Here is a 17,107-nt window from a genome sequence, read left to right on the forward strand (position 1 = left end):
TGATAAATGACATATCTCTTTCTTCTGTGCTGAGTTACGTTTTGGAAAAAGCTGCATTGTGCCAGATAAATTGTGCTATTTGTGACCAGAAATTTTTGCACACAAAAAAGTAGAGTGGAAGTTAAAGGAGAGGGAAGCATTGCTTTGGTAGAGAAACCAATCTCTAGTAGTGTAATGCTTTTCGGTTCACGTTCAGTTTTTGTTAGTGATGCATTGTTTGTTTACACGGACAAGTTCCTTGATCTGTATGATATTTTCATCTATTTTGTTCGTTGATGGACGTCTTCAACTTTCAGCATAATCAACAGACATCACTCCACTTCTGAGCTTGAAAAATCACATGTTTGAGTTCCACCGATTAATCAGTTTGATGTTCGAAAGCAAGTTTTAAAATTGCGAAATGTTTTCACATAGCGTTTCGGCTTTGAAGCAGAATCTTATGGACGCGCACTTTTCTTTGAACCATGTTATTTTTAGGTATTTTCTCCAAATGTATAGTGAGATGCTTTTCGCAGCATGCAAAAGGAAAAAAGCACTCCTAAGATTCATTTTGCTCATTAGTTCCTACCCACGCTGGATGGATTTTATTTTACACAAATTTGAAAAACAGCAATTTTTGTTAAGCCGTTACAAATTTTGTTTCAGTCAGACAATTTGTGTGGACAGATTGTATCGATATTACATCTTTTTTGTAGGTATTTCCATAGACAATGTTCTGCTGAACCTCTTGGCTACAACCATTCCTCCACTTTCTTCCGAAAACCAAGAGCAAGATCAGCTGCTATCTGGTCAACATACATTTAGTGTCAAGCTTCAGATCTGAAGAATCTTCAGATCTCTACCGACGGTGCAACACGTGCATTTGCACGGGAAGGCAAGTTTTTTTTTTTGGGGGGGGGGGGGGCAAAATTGGCCTAAACTATACGAAAAGAAATCATAAAAAAAGTCATTGATTCCTTCTCTGTTGAAACCAGACTCAGGATGTCGTTAGTTAAATTTTTACATAATAAAACTTCATTCTACTGTATATTTTTTTAAAATCATAATTTTTAAAATAATGTAGCATTATGGTTGCGTTTAACATCGCACTGTCAGTGTTAATATCAGACGACGTGACAATAGCAGAACATCTTCTCTTCTATCTTGCACATTTATTTCCGATTCTAAAGCATCAAGAAAATAGAGACATTGATGCCATTGAGCTATTTGATGAATTGAGAGTACTTTGTACCAGAAAATACGCTGCCAGTTGAAGTGCAACATTATATACTTGAAAATAACTTTGCTCTTAATATTTCAGTAGCCTTAAGAATATTACTGTCATTACTAGTAACAGTTGCAAGCGGCGAGCTTAGTCTTTCAAAACTAAAGCTTATTAAAACTTATTTACATTCTACAATGGCCGAAACTCATTTGGAAGGTCTTGTCATGATTTCAATTGAACATGAAAATGTCAGAAAGTAGACTACACTGGCCTTATTTGTAATTTTGCGAATATGAAAGACATGACACGTGTTCTTAAATTAAAAAAAAATACACATTTACCATAGTTATGTTTGTGATTTAGCAGTTCTTCATTCTACATGACGTGATGAGCATTACTTACATGTAAGTTAAAAGTAATACATTATCAAAACAAGATTTTTCTAGGTTGTGTTGATAGTATTTGTAATATTAATGAATTTTGGAACACAAAAATTATTGATTCTTCAAATAACCAATCTTTTCATAATTACCACTTTGTTATAATTTAATTAAAATTCACAGCGGGTGCATTTACTCTGCGTTTGACGAGTATACTGAGTATACTCGTGTTCGCTTGATTTTAATTACCTATACAGATTCGCATTTTCAGAACAAAATTCCACTGGTAAAGAGTTAAGTGTCTCTCTCTCTCTCTCTCTTTCTGTAAAGAATATAGTTTATGATAATTTTTCATTAATTTATGAAATTTCATTGGCTAATGCTACTATTTAGAATTTATGATCAGACATGTTGAAGCCTAGCTTAATATCATGGCTTTTAAGACGTGATTAAAAGAGTTTCTTTAGGGGGAAGGGGCGGCAAAATATGCTATTGCATGGAGCGAAAAAAATTCCTAGGATCGGCCCTGTTCACGTGTTCACAATTTCTCTTCCGAATAATCTTTCAACCCATCCCTATTCTTTAGGAAGAGCCCACTTCTTCAAAGGCAACAATCTTCAGCTGTAGTTCACGTGTTTCTTGAAGTCTGTTGACATGTTTACGTCAACAGATTTCTATTATATATAATATAATAGAGCTTATAACTTTCATTTCATTATCTTCAACACGACGTGGGTGCAGGTAGATTAAGGAGGCGTTTTGAAACAGTCTTTTTATGATAACCATTTTCTGAAAAATCGTTAAAGGAAACTGTACGTCTTTGTATGTTTCCAGAAATTTGTTCATCATGACTAATGAGAGTGCATGGGTTCCCAAGGTAGAAACGATACCTCGTTTTTAGGATTAGTAATGACGAGAATAAGCATGAAGATATTTGTTGGTGGGTAGGTTTTCTGCATATAGAGATATTAAGTTTGTCAAACAAAGTTTGACATCCAGAAAGGAAAGACAACCGTTGACTTCTAACTCCGCAGTAAATTTAATTCTTGAATGTTGGGATGGTTCAAGAACTCTTGGAGTGTGTCTAGACCAGTGTTTTTCAAAGTGTGGTACGCAGACTCCCGGCGTCCACGAAAGGTTTTCAGGGGGTCCATGGCAATTTTCGGCCATGCACGATTAACGCATGGAATAAAATTTAAGTTTGAGATCGTAAAACGTCCCTATTGTATCACTGAATAAGGTACAGAGACATCTGCAGGGTGTGTAATATGTTTATCAACAAACAGTGCAATTAGAGACAACTGGCACTAACTAATGAATCCCATGACCCCTCCCACATAAAATGCTGTATAGTAGACAATCAAAACCATATGGTGCACCGGCAACATATGGTTTTATTTGAGTGAACGTGTTAAAACTAAGAAATATATAGTGAATGTGTTTCAGATATTATATAAGGAATTCGGTTGAAGAGAATTAGCATTTCAACTGAACTGTCAGCTTGCCTTTGTCAATTAGTAGCGTGATCTTTTGTTAATACCGCACCAATCATATGAACATCTTCATAGCTGCTTTATCTCTATTGGCCTACCATTGCTGTCTGTTTCGAGTTCTGCTTTCACTAGCCATTTGTTGAAGGCCTGTTCGTTAAATACGGTAATTTTTTTTAGCTTTCAAATTCTTAAATATGGATCACTGGTTAAAGACTGGATTTTTAAAATGCGCAAAAGAGAGGAACATAGTAGATACAAGTAGCTGTCAGCAACAAGAAAATGTTGATATTGTATCTGGATCAAGTGAAATTGATAAGTGTGCATCATCTGACATCTCTAAAGAACCAACTAGGAAGAAGTTGGTTCTTTTAAAGTTTGTTCTATTAAAAATAAATCATATTTTTTGTTTACATGAACATATAAATTCAAATAAAATAGATATTTAATTTTTTAAATTAATAAATTAATTTATTAATTTATTTTTAATTAATTAGTTGGTACTTGGTAATAATGAAAATTTAAGAAGGGGTCTGTGGATATCTGAAGTTTGAGAAACACTGCTCTAAGGATAGAGAGCCAGGAGGGATATAATGCGCATGGCTTTAAGGGTGTATGGTGTGAATTAGAGGTTGGCAGGATCAGATATATAGTTGAATGTTGCTATAAGCCAGGGAATGTAGAGGAGAATAAACAGGAAATGTTAAGACAAATTGGCTTGGTCAGCAGGAGATTATTATGGGTGATTTCAATTATGGAAATATAGATTGGACCGAGAAAGTAGACTGGGGTATTAAGGAAACTCAATTTTTTACTTCATGGAATTATTGATGGACAAATGTTTCTTAAACAGCATGCATTGGGGGGGAACAAGAGTTTTGGATTTTATTATAGTGTCAGATGATTTGATGGTGACTGAAATGTCATATTTGTCTCCACTTGGTGAAAGTGACATTTGGTATTTATCTGAGGCATGTGAAAGGCTTCAAGAGAAAGGAAATTATGTGGAATTATAAGGCAGGTGATTTTAATAGTCTTAGAAATCAACTTGGGGCAGTGCCATGAATCGAGGAATTAGAAGGTAAAGAGGTTAGTGGTGCATGGAAGCTAGTTAAGGACCATTTGTTAACAGCAGTAGCAGAGTGTATACCACGTGTGAAAAAATTAAAATGAATGGTCTTGCTAGATGAAAAAGGTGGTCTATTGACCAAGGCGAATGATGTTTGTAGAGCTATTTAATGATTACTTTATTTAGAGTGTTTCATTCTGGGGATGTGAGTCTTATGCCAAAGAGGATAGAGAGGGTTGACAGATTAGAAGTAAGTGAAGTGGATGTATTTACAATACTTAGTACTCTGGATGTCAGCAAGGTTGTGGGGCTGGATGAAATTTTGCCATGAGTTTTAAGGGAGTGTGCTAAAGAACTAACAACTCCCTTGGCTTGGCTATTTAATGAAAGCATTGCATAATGGTGGTGGGAGAATGGAGGCATCTCTATCAAATTATAGATAAGTTTGTGTTACTTCTGTAGTTGTTAAGGTTTTAGGAAAATTGGTAAGAGATCATATACAAAACCGGGCAGATGACAGAAATCTGTGAAGGGCAGCACAGATTTGTTTAGGCACATTCTTCTTTCAGTAATCTCGTTAACTTTGATGATAGAGTAACAAGAGTGGTTGGTGAGGGAAATGCATATATGAGGTACTGTAATTTTTTTTTTTAGATTTTGCAAAGGCATTTGATAGGGTCCCATATGATAAACTGATATTTAAACTGCAGCATATGGGTTTGGATATTGGTGGAGTGGCAGTTGTTTATTTGATATCACAGGGTTGTGTATGGAGGGCAGTATCAAGTAAAAGCAAAGTTACTAGTGGAGTTCCACTGCAACCACTACTTTTCAATCTTTACATCAATGACATTCTTGTAGATAAACTTATACGTTGGTGATACATAACTGTTAATTTTTAGGGAAAGACGACATATACTGTTATATTAATTAAAAAAACCTTAAATAATACTTCCTATATTTAAGTAATGTTACATTACATTAATATAACAGTATATGTTGTCTTTCTTTCACTAAAAATATTGACAGTTAGTTATCAATGACATTGTTACTAAAATTCAAAGAAATATTCAATTGTTTGCAGATGATGCAAAACTGGGGAAGGTTATTGAGAGTAGTGCTGATGTTTATTCCACCATTATGTGAGTATGTTGGAGTGTAACCCCCCCCCCCTTCACAACAAGGATTATTCTAAATCCATCACCATTCCCTACATCTGAGGCACCTCGGAAAAAATTACCAAAATCCTAAAAAAACATAACTTGACCTCTTGTTACAGACCACATAAAAAGTTGGCATCCCTTTTCCATTCCACTAAAGACCAACCACCTCCCTTAGACCTACCTGGTGTATACCAGGTCTCTTGCAGCTGTAAGCTGTCCTATTTTGGCCAAACAGACAGGACAGCGAATATCAGAATTTCAGAACACAAGGACTACATCCGTTTTCACCAGTTCAGCCACTCTGGTCTTGCAGACCATGCTCTGGATACTCGCCACAGAATATGGTGGAAGAAAGCCACGGTTATACACCATAGTAAATTCAAATTTGAAAGGCTATTCATGGAATCAGCCTAGCCCTAAGAAACATGCCGAACCTCAAATTTGGCTGCATGAGACTGCCCCAAATTTGCAAGACTTACATCAGAAGACCTTCAGCCGAACGGCCGAGAATACTTACATAGCCTGCTAGGGGGCACCATCAGGACTTTTAGGAGAAACAACTGCTTCGTCCTCAGTTACTGTGTGTAGTGCCTGCATGCATGTGTCTTTATTTCAAGTTCCTGTGAAAATGGCAACGTCACGTTGCAGAAATATTGGAATATAGATTAAAGTTTAATTTTAATTTATATCATTTGTACGTTGTAAATTCCTTAAGTAGTTTAATATGCAAATAAAAATTAAAAATATAATTCAAGCAATTCAGAAAAGAAAAGTAAACGAGATCATAATTGTAGTAGGTACTAATGACTTAACTACTGATAAGTCAGTATAACAGTGTTTCATGTGTCGATGAATCTAACATAGTGGGGTGTTGTTACAGAATTGGTGGATTGGTTGCTAGTGATGAACAAATGCATCACCAAATAGAGACAGTGGGCATGAAAAGAGAAATCATAATGGGAGACTTTAATTACTGAAATGTTGAATGGGTAATAGTAAAATCTCATGAGAAGAATGAAACTGAATTTATTGCAAGACAACTTGCTCACGGAGCATGTGATGGAAGGAACTAGAGGTCAAAGAGTGTTAGATCTGAATATAATGTCAGAGGGTGTTTTAGCTAAAGATGTAACTATTCTGCCTCCAGTCGGTGACAGTGATCATGCAGTATTCACTTGGGAAGTGACTAAGTTTATGAATTTTCCATTCAGAAAAGGTTACATGCTGAATTACAAAGCAAGAAATTATGACCAACTGAGGAGTATACTCACTTCAATTCAATGGTATCGGTTGCTGGATGGGAAGGATATCGATAGTGCATGGGAAGCATTTAAAAAATACTTAAATGATACAATATCAGAATGTGTCCTGAGAGTTCGAAGAATATATAGGGTAGGAGTCAAATGGATGTGTAATCTTATTAAGCAAGAGATTGTGATGGATGATGTGGAACAAATACCGTAATGTTGTATGGAAAGCTAAGTCTGAGTATGAAAAGAAACTGGCTCTGCAAGCTAAAGACAACCCACAAGAATTCTATGATATGCTGCAAGTAAAAGAAAGAATGCATATGAAAGAATAACTGTTCTGAATGCAGATGGCATGAGGGTGACAGATGCAGAAGAGATTATTCAACTAATGAGTATCCATTTTGCTAAAAGTTAGCAACCTCTGTATGCAACATTGAGTTCACTGCTACCTCCTCACTGAATGAAGAAACTCAGGTGTATGAAAAGGAAGTATTAGAGCTGTTGCGCAAATTGATTAAGAAATCAAGAACAGGGACTGATGGAATATCAGCATGGTTGCTAAGAGTATTCAGCTGAACTGGCTATTCCTTTGACCAGGCTCTATAATTTGACTCTCAGAACAAGGAAGATTCCACAGGAGTGGAAAGAATGTATTATTATTACTATTATTATTACATAACACTTCCAGGGAGTCCAAAGACTCGTTGAGGGAGGACACCTACTATACAATTCTCTGTCTCCATTACTCCACTAACCACAACTACCTTCATCATCTACACCAATGCCATCAACTGCCAACCACCACCACTAGTATATTCATAGACAATCACAACATCCATGCCCATTGTGGAATGTATGGTAATCTCATTGCACAAGGGTGGTGGTACAAAGAGCGATGTATCCAACTATTGACCAATTCAGTATCTCAGGAGTGATGGTGAAGAATCTGGAAAAATTAGTTACAGCTTGCATTCAGAAATGGGTTGACAGTAAATCTCTACTTTGCAATAAGCAACATGGGTTTACTAAGGGAAGATCATGTTTTAGTAGCTTGCTCACATTCTATAATAATGGTACCAGGGGAAATGGATACATCATGATACTTTTGGATTTTGCTAAGGCTTTTGACAGAATACAGCATGGAAGACTGTTTCATAAACTGGAGAATATGGGTTTGGATTATAAAATATCAGCAAAGATAAGAATGGCTGATTGACAAATATCTAAAAGTGGTATACAGAAGATGTGAGTCTGTAAGATTTAAGGTAACTAGTGGTGTATCACAAGGATCAGTCCTTGGTCCACTTTTATTCAATCTGTACATTAATTATATGTTGAGGGATTTGACAGGTGATATACAGCTATTTGCTGATGATGCAGGGTAATCAGAAATGCTGCAGTACTTGCAGAATGATTTGAATAGATGGAATTAGGGGCATGGAAAAATGACTGTCAGTAAATGCAAAGCCATGCAGTTTGGCATGATTAGATATTGAATGTGATATTATATTGATGGAATTATGCTAGAAGAAACTGATCAGCCTAGAGATCTTGGAGCGTTAGTAGTTAGCAAGTTGAAGTTCAGGGCCATGTTGCAAAGATTGCAAATACGACTCAAAATATAATTGCAATGTTGAAACGAACTTTCATATTTAAAGATAAGGATGTCACTTTGCCTCTTTACAAGGCCGCGATAAGACCTCACTTGGACTATTGTGTGCAGGTCTGGTCTTCTGGTTTCTGTGGTGATTCTGATATAATAATAAATTTAGTTTAATCCTTTATCCAAGTGTAAGCAAACAAAGTTTACGCCTGAAGCAACTCGTGGTAAAGATGGACCATGCTCTCGTCACTACTTGTCTTAGTATCTTCCATAATGTGAAGCACATCTCCTTGCGGACATATATAATGCTATGCATTAAAGGAAGGGCCACTACCCAGACCAGTTTTGACCTTTATTGAATGTTTAAGTACAGGTCAAACTTCAAAAACTCAGCATTGTTCCCCTCAGTTCTCATCCTACCACTGAGAAGAATTCACTCCACCACCAAGCAGAGCCGCTCATTTGCTCATATATGTTATTTGAGGAGTAACAGCAACAGCCGTGCCTCAGTTAACTTCATGGGCTACAGCATTGCCATTCATTACCCACACACACACAGGACCTGGGTAACAGCATTTAATTAATAAATGAAATATAACTAAATACAGTAACTTAGCTTCGTTTTGTCTTCCACCGTTACGCGTTCGATTCCGACGGTACCAACATATATTGTATCGCGACAGCAACTAACTTCCAAAAAACAACCACTGAAGTACACTCGTATTCAGAGAAACAATTTAGCACTCAAAAACGTAGAAAAACGGGGAAAAAAGCGGACTATTCACCGATTAAAAATCACTTTCTTCTACACAGCTCAAATTCACCGCCACATGCTACGGCGACGCTAGCGCACTGTAGTGCAGCATCTTGGTTTGGTTCCAGTGAACTCTGCGTCTAGTATCAGGCCATGAAAAGCAAGGCCTGAACCTCCCAATTCCAGAAATCTTGTATAATCTTGGTGTTCTTAGATTCTAATCATAGCAGATTGGCCAGTTTGTCCAAAGTAGCAATGATGAAAAGAACAGGGTATTTGATAAACACCAGGCAAGGATAATATATCTTTGATAGGTGGTAAGAAAGAAGAGCACTTACAGATTGGTTTGAAGATTGTATACAGATTATGTGTGAAGAATCCTTAATCTGGGTAGTAAAATGATTTGCCTATCCTATTTTAAAGGAACTTCTGAACAAGTAACAAGGATTTTACAGATATTATCTTAAAACCAGCCTGGAAATTTGTCTTCTTTCTTACCACCTATCAAAGATATGTTATTACCTCTATCCTATCCTTGCCTAGTGTTTATCAGACACCCTGTTCTTGTTATCATTGGACAGACTAGCTGTTCTCTATGATTAGAATCCAAGACTATCAAGATCATTGGCACACCCAGGAAGGGGTGCGCCAATGATCTTGATAAGTGCGCCAAGGCCCTGGTAAGTGCTCTTGCCAACTTCCAACTTACCAAAATCATTGGCACACTTACCAGTGATCTTGGTAAGTGTGCCAAGGCCCTGCCCCCCCCTCCCCCCCCAAAAAAAAAGAAAAAGGAAAAAACACTTCCAAAAATACTTTCCTAATTAAAATTATTATTTTTTTAAAATTTATGTTATGTCTTCTATTTCTATGCTACTTATGAATTACCGATCACATAAGGTGCTAATACCCTATAGTACTCAGGAATCCTGGCCGCTGTGAATGCAAAGCAAATGAAGTAGTGCTCAGGCACTACTTCATTTGCCCACACCGGGCCAGAGGAGATCACTGGGTATCATGTATTGGCGATCACTGCAGATGCTCAGTCATAGCTCATATACAATGCATAGTGTGTATTCTGAAATTGTTTACTCAACTCGCCCCCCCCCCCCCAAATTAAATCTTGAGTGCTCAGCCCCCTCCAAGATTAAATCCTGAGTGTGCCACTGATCAAAATTATATAAGATTTCTGGAATCAGAAAGTTCAAGTGTTGCTTCTCATGCCATCAATGCTAGACACACAGTGTTCATCAGATGCTACACTACAGAGGTTCAAATTTGATCATATATTTCTTGAATTGTTGAAGCCCTACACCACCATGTTAATCAAACAGACTGTATGCCTATTTCTAACTTTTGGGAAGTGATCGCTATTAATTGTTTGTAATTTTTTTTTTTTTTAAATTACACAATTATACTTACTTTTCTGGGAACTCTAATAGTGTTTTCTCCTACTTATACATCTGCGACCAAGACACATGGAAGAATACACCTGCTGTATGACTCATTCTTGTGTTCATAATATCAATGTAGCCGGTTCTTCTGTCTTTTCCCTGAATGAAGCTTATGATATATTGAGTGAAATATATCTAGGAGTAATAAATTCTATTCAGTTTTCTCTTATATGTTTAAGCTGTTATTTAGAAAAAGTTTTTTAATAAATTGCATAATCATTATTAATAATTTCTTTAATATAGGTTATCTGTGCATTGAATACTAAAATAGATGATCAGGAGGCAACCATTCAGAAAAATAAAGAAGAATATGAAGAACATATTCAACAGATTTTAGCAGAAACCAGACATAAAATAAATCTTCTCAAGTCAGAAGTTAGTATCTAATAATATCTGATATTTCTAAAAATAACTATGTACAATAAGTGATCAAAAAATTTCCTAATTGACAAGAGTAAGTGCAAAGCTCCTGTGCCAGGTGTAGGATCTGCTGGATTATTTGCAATTTCTTTCAAATTTGCATTGAAAAGTAATGTTTTGTGAGGTGTGCTTACATCCTTTTCCCTCCACACTATATCTTTTATATTAGTTATGTATAAATTCTTTACTCACTAATACATTTTAACTATCACCATTTTTCCTTCTATAGACCAGACGGTGCAGGTGGCATTCTGTCTTCACACCTAACATTTCAGAGATCCAATTTAGCCATTATCTTTTCAAAATCCACCTCAAAACTTGTTAATTAAATCTGTATGGTAGTCATAACGTATCATGATTAAGGTTTTAGAGTGAAACTCATGCCAGAATCCTTCTCATCACTGCTATCATCTCTTGTATTGTCTGCACGGTTAGCCTAGTGGCTATGTGTTTCATAACCATATGCCTGGGGAAGGAGTGTCCTAGGTTTGATTCCTGTCGACGACGTGAGGGGCTTAAGGATCTTCCTCAGCCATAGCCAAGTTAGCCGGTCTTGGGCTTGAACAGCAGGGTTTTTCCCCCAGTTTATCTGGGGGTTTTCATCCCTCAAGCAGGCAAACTGGCCCTATGAACACACACAGATACAGTCAGGAATACTTAAGACAATCCCTCTAGCCATAGGTCTGAATTGTCAGCTATGCCGGTCCCGAGCCCAGATAAAAATAGGAGGGGATTGAGGTGGTGTACCTCCCCGTAAAAGGGGCTCATGGCCATTGAATCACCATACGAAATGAATGAATGAATCTCTTGTATTGTCCTCTCATTTCTCTTAATGTATTCCTTAAATTTCAGTTTGTTCTTCTCCTGAAGACTACCATCAGTCTTACAGAAAACACTGGATTGTCCTGATTTAAAACAGGTGTATTTCATCCCCAAACATAAGAGCATCAAGATTCCTATGAAAAGATTTGGCTTTGTCCTTCCTAGGCACATATATACCTGATGGAGCTAAGTCTTTATACAAAGAGGCTTAGCTCCATCTATAAAAGAAATGACCTCTTTCATATTATTATTATTTCCCTGACCTCCATGGAGTCACAAGACTCACCATGGGAGATCGACACTAATCAACACAAAATCTGTCATACCACTGCTTAAAATCATCCAGGGTCTACATGTTCACCATCCTCTTAGGCAATGCATTCCACTAAGAGTGGAATGCATTGCCTAAGAGTGGAATGCGCCTACCACTCTTAATGCAAAAAACTTACTCCTTACCCTTTTACTCACCACCTTCTTTTGCAACTTCCTTTCCATCATTCTACTATATGAAAAATCTCTTCAATGTTAATACAATAACTCTTCAACAGTTTATGTGTCGATCATATCTGTTCCCTTACCTTCTATTCACCAAAGTCTAAAGTCTGCATGCCCTCAGTCTATCCTCATAATCAGCATGTACAATCCTGATATTTTTAATATCCATCTCTGAAACCTCTCCAAGGTTACTGCATCTCTTTCAAATCCTGGTGACCAAATCTGAGCAAAGAAATCTAGATGTGGTCTGATCAAAGCCTCATACAATGGAACCATCACTCTTTTATCTCTTGTGGTCAATGTCCTTTTCAATATTGTAGCAATTCTCTAAGATGTCTTCTCAATCTTTGCAATATGTCCCCGGAACTTCAAATTTCTATCTACAATTAACCCAAGATCCCTTGCTTCCTCCACTTTTTCCAGCACAACTCCATCAAGTGAGTATGAAGCATAACATCTCTGGATTCCAAATTTCAAAACCTTACATTTAGTTTCACTAAACTAAAATTCCTATTAATTTGTCCACCTTTCCAGCTTATTCAAATCCTCTTGAAGAGCCCAAATATCAGTACTATTACCAATAACTCTCCGAAGCTTCACACTATCTGCAAACAACTGAATATCTCTCTGTAGTCCTGAGACAATATCATTAACATAAAGATTGAACAGTAATGGCCTCAGTATTGAATCCTGGGGAACTCCATTTATAACCTTCCTAATCCTTGGTACTGCTCCCCCCCATATACAACTCTCTGATATCTATCAGAGAGCCAATCCAGTCCACTAACCTGATATCCAAACCCATATGATGCAATTTAAAAATCAAGTTGTCATGTGGTATCCTGTCAAATGCCTCGGAAATGAATGGAGGTGGACTTGCAATCCAAACTGTGACTGCATAACATCAAATCATCCACTGTACTGTCAGATATTTGCATGATTTAGATGAATCCATAATTGTAATGTTGTTCGCATTATTACCATAATCAAATTCCTGATATTTACTTTCAAGCGATATACAGGATACAATGATAATACCACATGAAAAGTTAACATTATCACTAACTTCCTACTCACAATTTTAATACAAATTAGCGTGTTTTATTATTATTAACGGGTTACTCCAAGGAGTCCGTAGACTCATTCAGGAGGCTCTAAACATCATGTCAAGAACTATCCAACATTTGCACAATAGCTATCATACTTTGCTTTGAACTCATTCACAGTCATGGCAACAGACTCTGACAACCAACCTCTTCCACTCATTCACTACTCTCCAAGAAAAAAAACCTAGTTATAACACCCTGACTAACTACACTCATACTCAGTTTCCATGGATGGCTCCTAGTTCTTCCACCACCAGACCTGTTCGGAAAAATTTCCTCTGAATTAATCTTGTAAACACATCTCAGTAATTTGTATGTCTCAATATCACATCAGCCCTTTTCTGTAATCCACAAATCTTCAATCTGCTCTCGTAAGGTTCATTTCATAGATATGCTACCATCTTGGTCACTAGTCTCTGGATCCTCTTCTTCTCCTCCTCCTCCTCATTGCCAAGAAAGCCCTAGTCAAGATGTGGTCTTATCAAGGCTCGATAAAGAGGAACAATAACATGCTTATAATCAAGTAATCTGATGAGCTGCTTTAGCCACTTTTGCTATGTTCCCCCTAATAACTCCATATCCACTAACACTCCCAAGTCTCTAGTTTTGTCAAATTCCTGGAGTACAGTTCCACAATGTGGTATACAGCTGATAATCTTTTCACACAAAAATGCATAACCTTACAATTTGCCACATTAAACTGACATCCATTCTCCTTGGCCCAGTCTGACAATCTATCGAAATCCTGCAAATTGTTTACATCATCTGTATTAACCATTACTCTACCGAACTTTGCATCATCAGCAAATAACTGAACAGTTCCTCTCAGATCCTTTCCTATATCATTTTAACATACAAATTAAACAGTAGCAGTCCAAGAACAGAACCCTGCAGCATGCCACACAGTAATATACTGCAGCAAGTTTAAGTACGAAAGATTATTCGTTAGAATCTGCCTCAGCTCTAAAAAAAAGTTCCAAACCTCAACAAATTTGGGTGCATGAGACTGCCCCAAATTTGGAAGACTTACATCATGAGAACATAAACCCAAAGGCCAAGACAACCCAATATAGCCCTCTAGGGGGCACCATTAGGACTGTAGGAACAACAATAGTTTCTTATCTTCTGCCTCAGTTGCTTTTTATAGTGCCTGTGTGCACGTGTCATATTTGTATGTTCCTATGAAGATGGCAATGTGACGTTGCCGAAATATAGGAAGTATTTATTAAAGTTTCTTTTAATTAATATTCCAGTATGTGTTGTAAATTCCTTAAATAATTTAATAGTCGTGCAAATACCTTTTGATTACTACATGAGAAGTTGGTAAATAAACTGGGATGGATAGATGACCCAGTATCATTAACATACATTCATTGTATGTTAATGATATTGGGACAGGTTTAACTAGAGATATGCAGTTATTTGCAGATAATAATACAAAGTTAGGGAGAACTATGATGAACAGAGTAGATCTTGTGGCTTTACAAGAGGATTTGAACAAACTGTGTATATGAGTCGAACTTCCAGTTCAAAGTGTAAGGGTAAGATCTTAAAATTTGGCAGGAAAAGATCGGATGCAGAATATGAGATTGATGGAAAATTTTGAAGGAGGTTGAGGAGATAAGGATCTAGGAGTGACAGTGGACAAGAACCTGAAGTTTAGATGGCACACTGGTAAAACTGTTAGGACATCACAACAGATATATCATTGATGAAGAGGAATATCACACATAGAGATAAAGAGGTTATGGTTCTGTTGAAACCAAAGTACAAGGACAATAAGTAACAAAATGCAATCATGAGATTTACTCATAGATGCAGAAATTTAGTTTATTTTTACAATATATCTAGGAGTGAATCCCACAATTGGATTTTTTATTGGCTATGGATCTATTATATATGGCCTTGATCAGACCATAGAATATGCACAGATCTGATTATCCAGTTTACAAAGAGAATCAAAATATATTGGAAGAGGTCCAGAGAAAAATTGACTAAGGTGATGTTTAGAAATGCTGAATATGAAAACAGACAGAAGAAATGTCATTTGCAGATCCTCACAGTTTTGATTTATACATTGGTAAGTTTTTTGTTTTACTGGTTGATTTTTCAAAGAATGGAGGGAGATAGGCATAGAATAGGAGTCTGTCCTTTGAAACTGTATAATTAGGCTGTGAGGCATGCAGAGAAGTTGGTAATTAGAATGCATTTCTTGAGAGTGTGGTAGATGCTACAAAGACCAATTAGTTTAAGGCACAGTTCAGTGAGCTTTATGTCTAATGGTGTGGACCTCCTGCAAGTAGTCTTTTCATTCCATCAATGTCTAATGTTAATGTAATTCATTTTGTTATTTAGCTGTCTATTTATTATTATTATTATTATTTTTGTTTTGTTTTATAGGTGGATCAGAAGAATGATCTACAGCGACAGCTTGTTGCTCTAGAATTCCAGTTATCAGAAGAAAAAAAACTCAGAGAAGAGAAAGAAGAAGAAATACGTGTACTGAAGCTTTTGAAGGAAGTAACTGATAATATTCATTTCAATGGAGATTATCTTAATTTAAGATCCATATCCAGATTTGATGCAGAGAAAGGTACAATCTATTTATGTGATAAACAATGTAACGATGGTAAACAATCTGTTTATGATAAACAATTAAGTAGTATATTAAAAATTCCAGGTAGCTCTGTGACCTTCATCAGTAACAAATTAATTGAAATGGAGAAATATCAAGAAAACATTAAAGCAGTTCTGGAAGAGTGTGAGAAGCAAAGAGAGGTAAAAGTATATTTTAAACAAGGGCAAGAAACCCAGTTTGAAGACACACAAAACAGATATGAAAATGTACTAACAAGACTGCAAACATGTGGATATCCTTTGGTTAATGCAAATGGTGATGACACCAGAGAAGCAAACAGCAAACTGGAAAAAAAACAGGAATTGCACTTTCGAAGAAGAATTAGTGAACTTCTTCAGCATTTAGCTGGAAGTGAAGAACAAGCAGAAAGGTAAAATTTTTGAAACCTGTCATTACTATATTACTATTATTACCATCAAAATCTGATTTCCCTAAAGCCACGAGATATTCTGAAAGAAATACATTCCAATTCACACTATAGAAGCTTACCTTTCCTTAAATTTATTCAGCTTAGGAGACCATTAACATCCTGTAGTGCATTCAATTTCGCTTCAAAGGATTTTCCCACTGCTCACACTTTACCCTCACAGATTGGTTACTTATTCTCTCCTTATTCTCACCTCCTGCTACATCATGAATATTTTCCAGAGAATTTTACAAACTAGCACAAGAAAAAACTCTCTCTCTCTTTCTGGTAAATTCCATTCATCAACTTATGCTTTCATTATGCTGTATCTTTCTTCTTCTTCCTCTTTATAAAACTCTGTAACTTAGATATCAACTAATAGCTAATATTCCATAATTCTTTTAATTTACTTACCATTTGAACTTATAGTTTTTTGAACTTTATAGTTTTTTCATTCTTTGAAATGAATTCTCATGTAATAAATGTAATCTCTTTTCTGCTCTTAACATCAGTTTGACCTCACAGTAAACTGCGATGCTACTGACCTTGCTGTTTCAGGGAAGAATTTTTAAGAAATGGTAGGAAAGAAAGCAGAAGGTGAGATAGTGGTGGTAGAACATAAACATCAAATATAGACCACTTTACATTTCTTCTGTGACATTAAGATTTTGGATAAATTACTAAGAGGTTATATTCAGAATTGGACAGATGAAGGTGTCATAAAGTAATATTATTTATGAAGGTCAGCATGGATTTGTTAAGGGCATTGTTATCTTTATAAACTGATCACCTTTTATAGCAAGAAGAGTGGTTAGCAAAGGAAAGACATGCTCTAATTTTCCTGGATTTTGCA

At 36.3% G+C, this 17,107-nt stretch overlaps 1 protein-coding gene across 1 annotated transcript in view; it reads left to right on the plus strand.

Annotated features, from left to right (window-relative positions):
* LOC150106392 (uncharacterized) overlaps positions 1–17,107 on the plus strand; it is a 264,780-nt gene that overhangs the window by 33,865 nt on the left and 213,808 nt on the right. Inside the window, exons 2-3 of the mRNA XM_090392418.1 lie at positions 10,611–10,742; positions 15,611–16,218. Coding sequence (XP_090248544.1) covers positions 10,611–10,742; positions 15,611–16,218 — 740 coding nt within the window. The remainder of the gene's footprint in view (positions 1–10,610; positions 10,743–15,610; positions 16,219–17,107) is intronic.

The sequence above is a fragment of the Typopeltis vanoorti genome, chromosome 5, assembly GCF_054136105.1.
Source record: "Typopeltis vanoorti isolate ZY-2024b chromosome 5, IOZ_Tvanoo_1.0, whole genome shotgun sequence".
Lineage (NCBI taxonomy): Eukaryota > Metazoa > Arthropoda > Arachnida > Uropygi > Thelyphonidae > Typopeltis > Typopeltis vanoorti.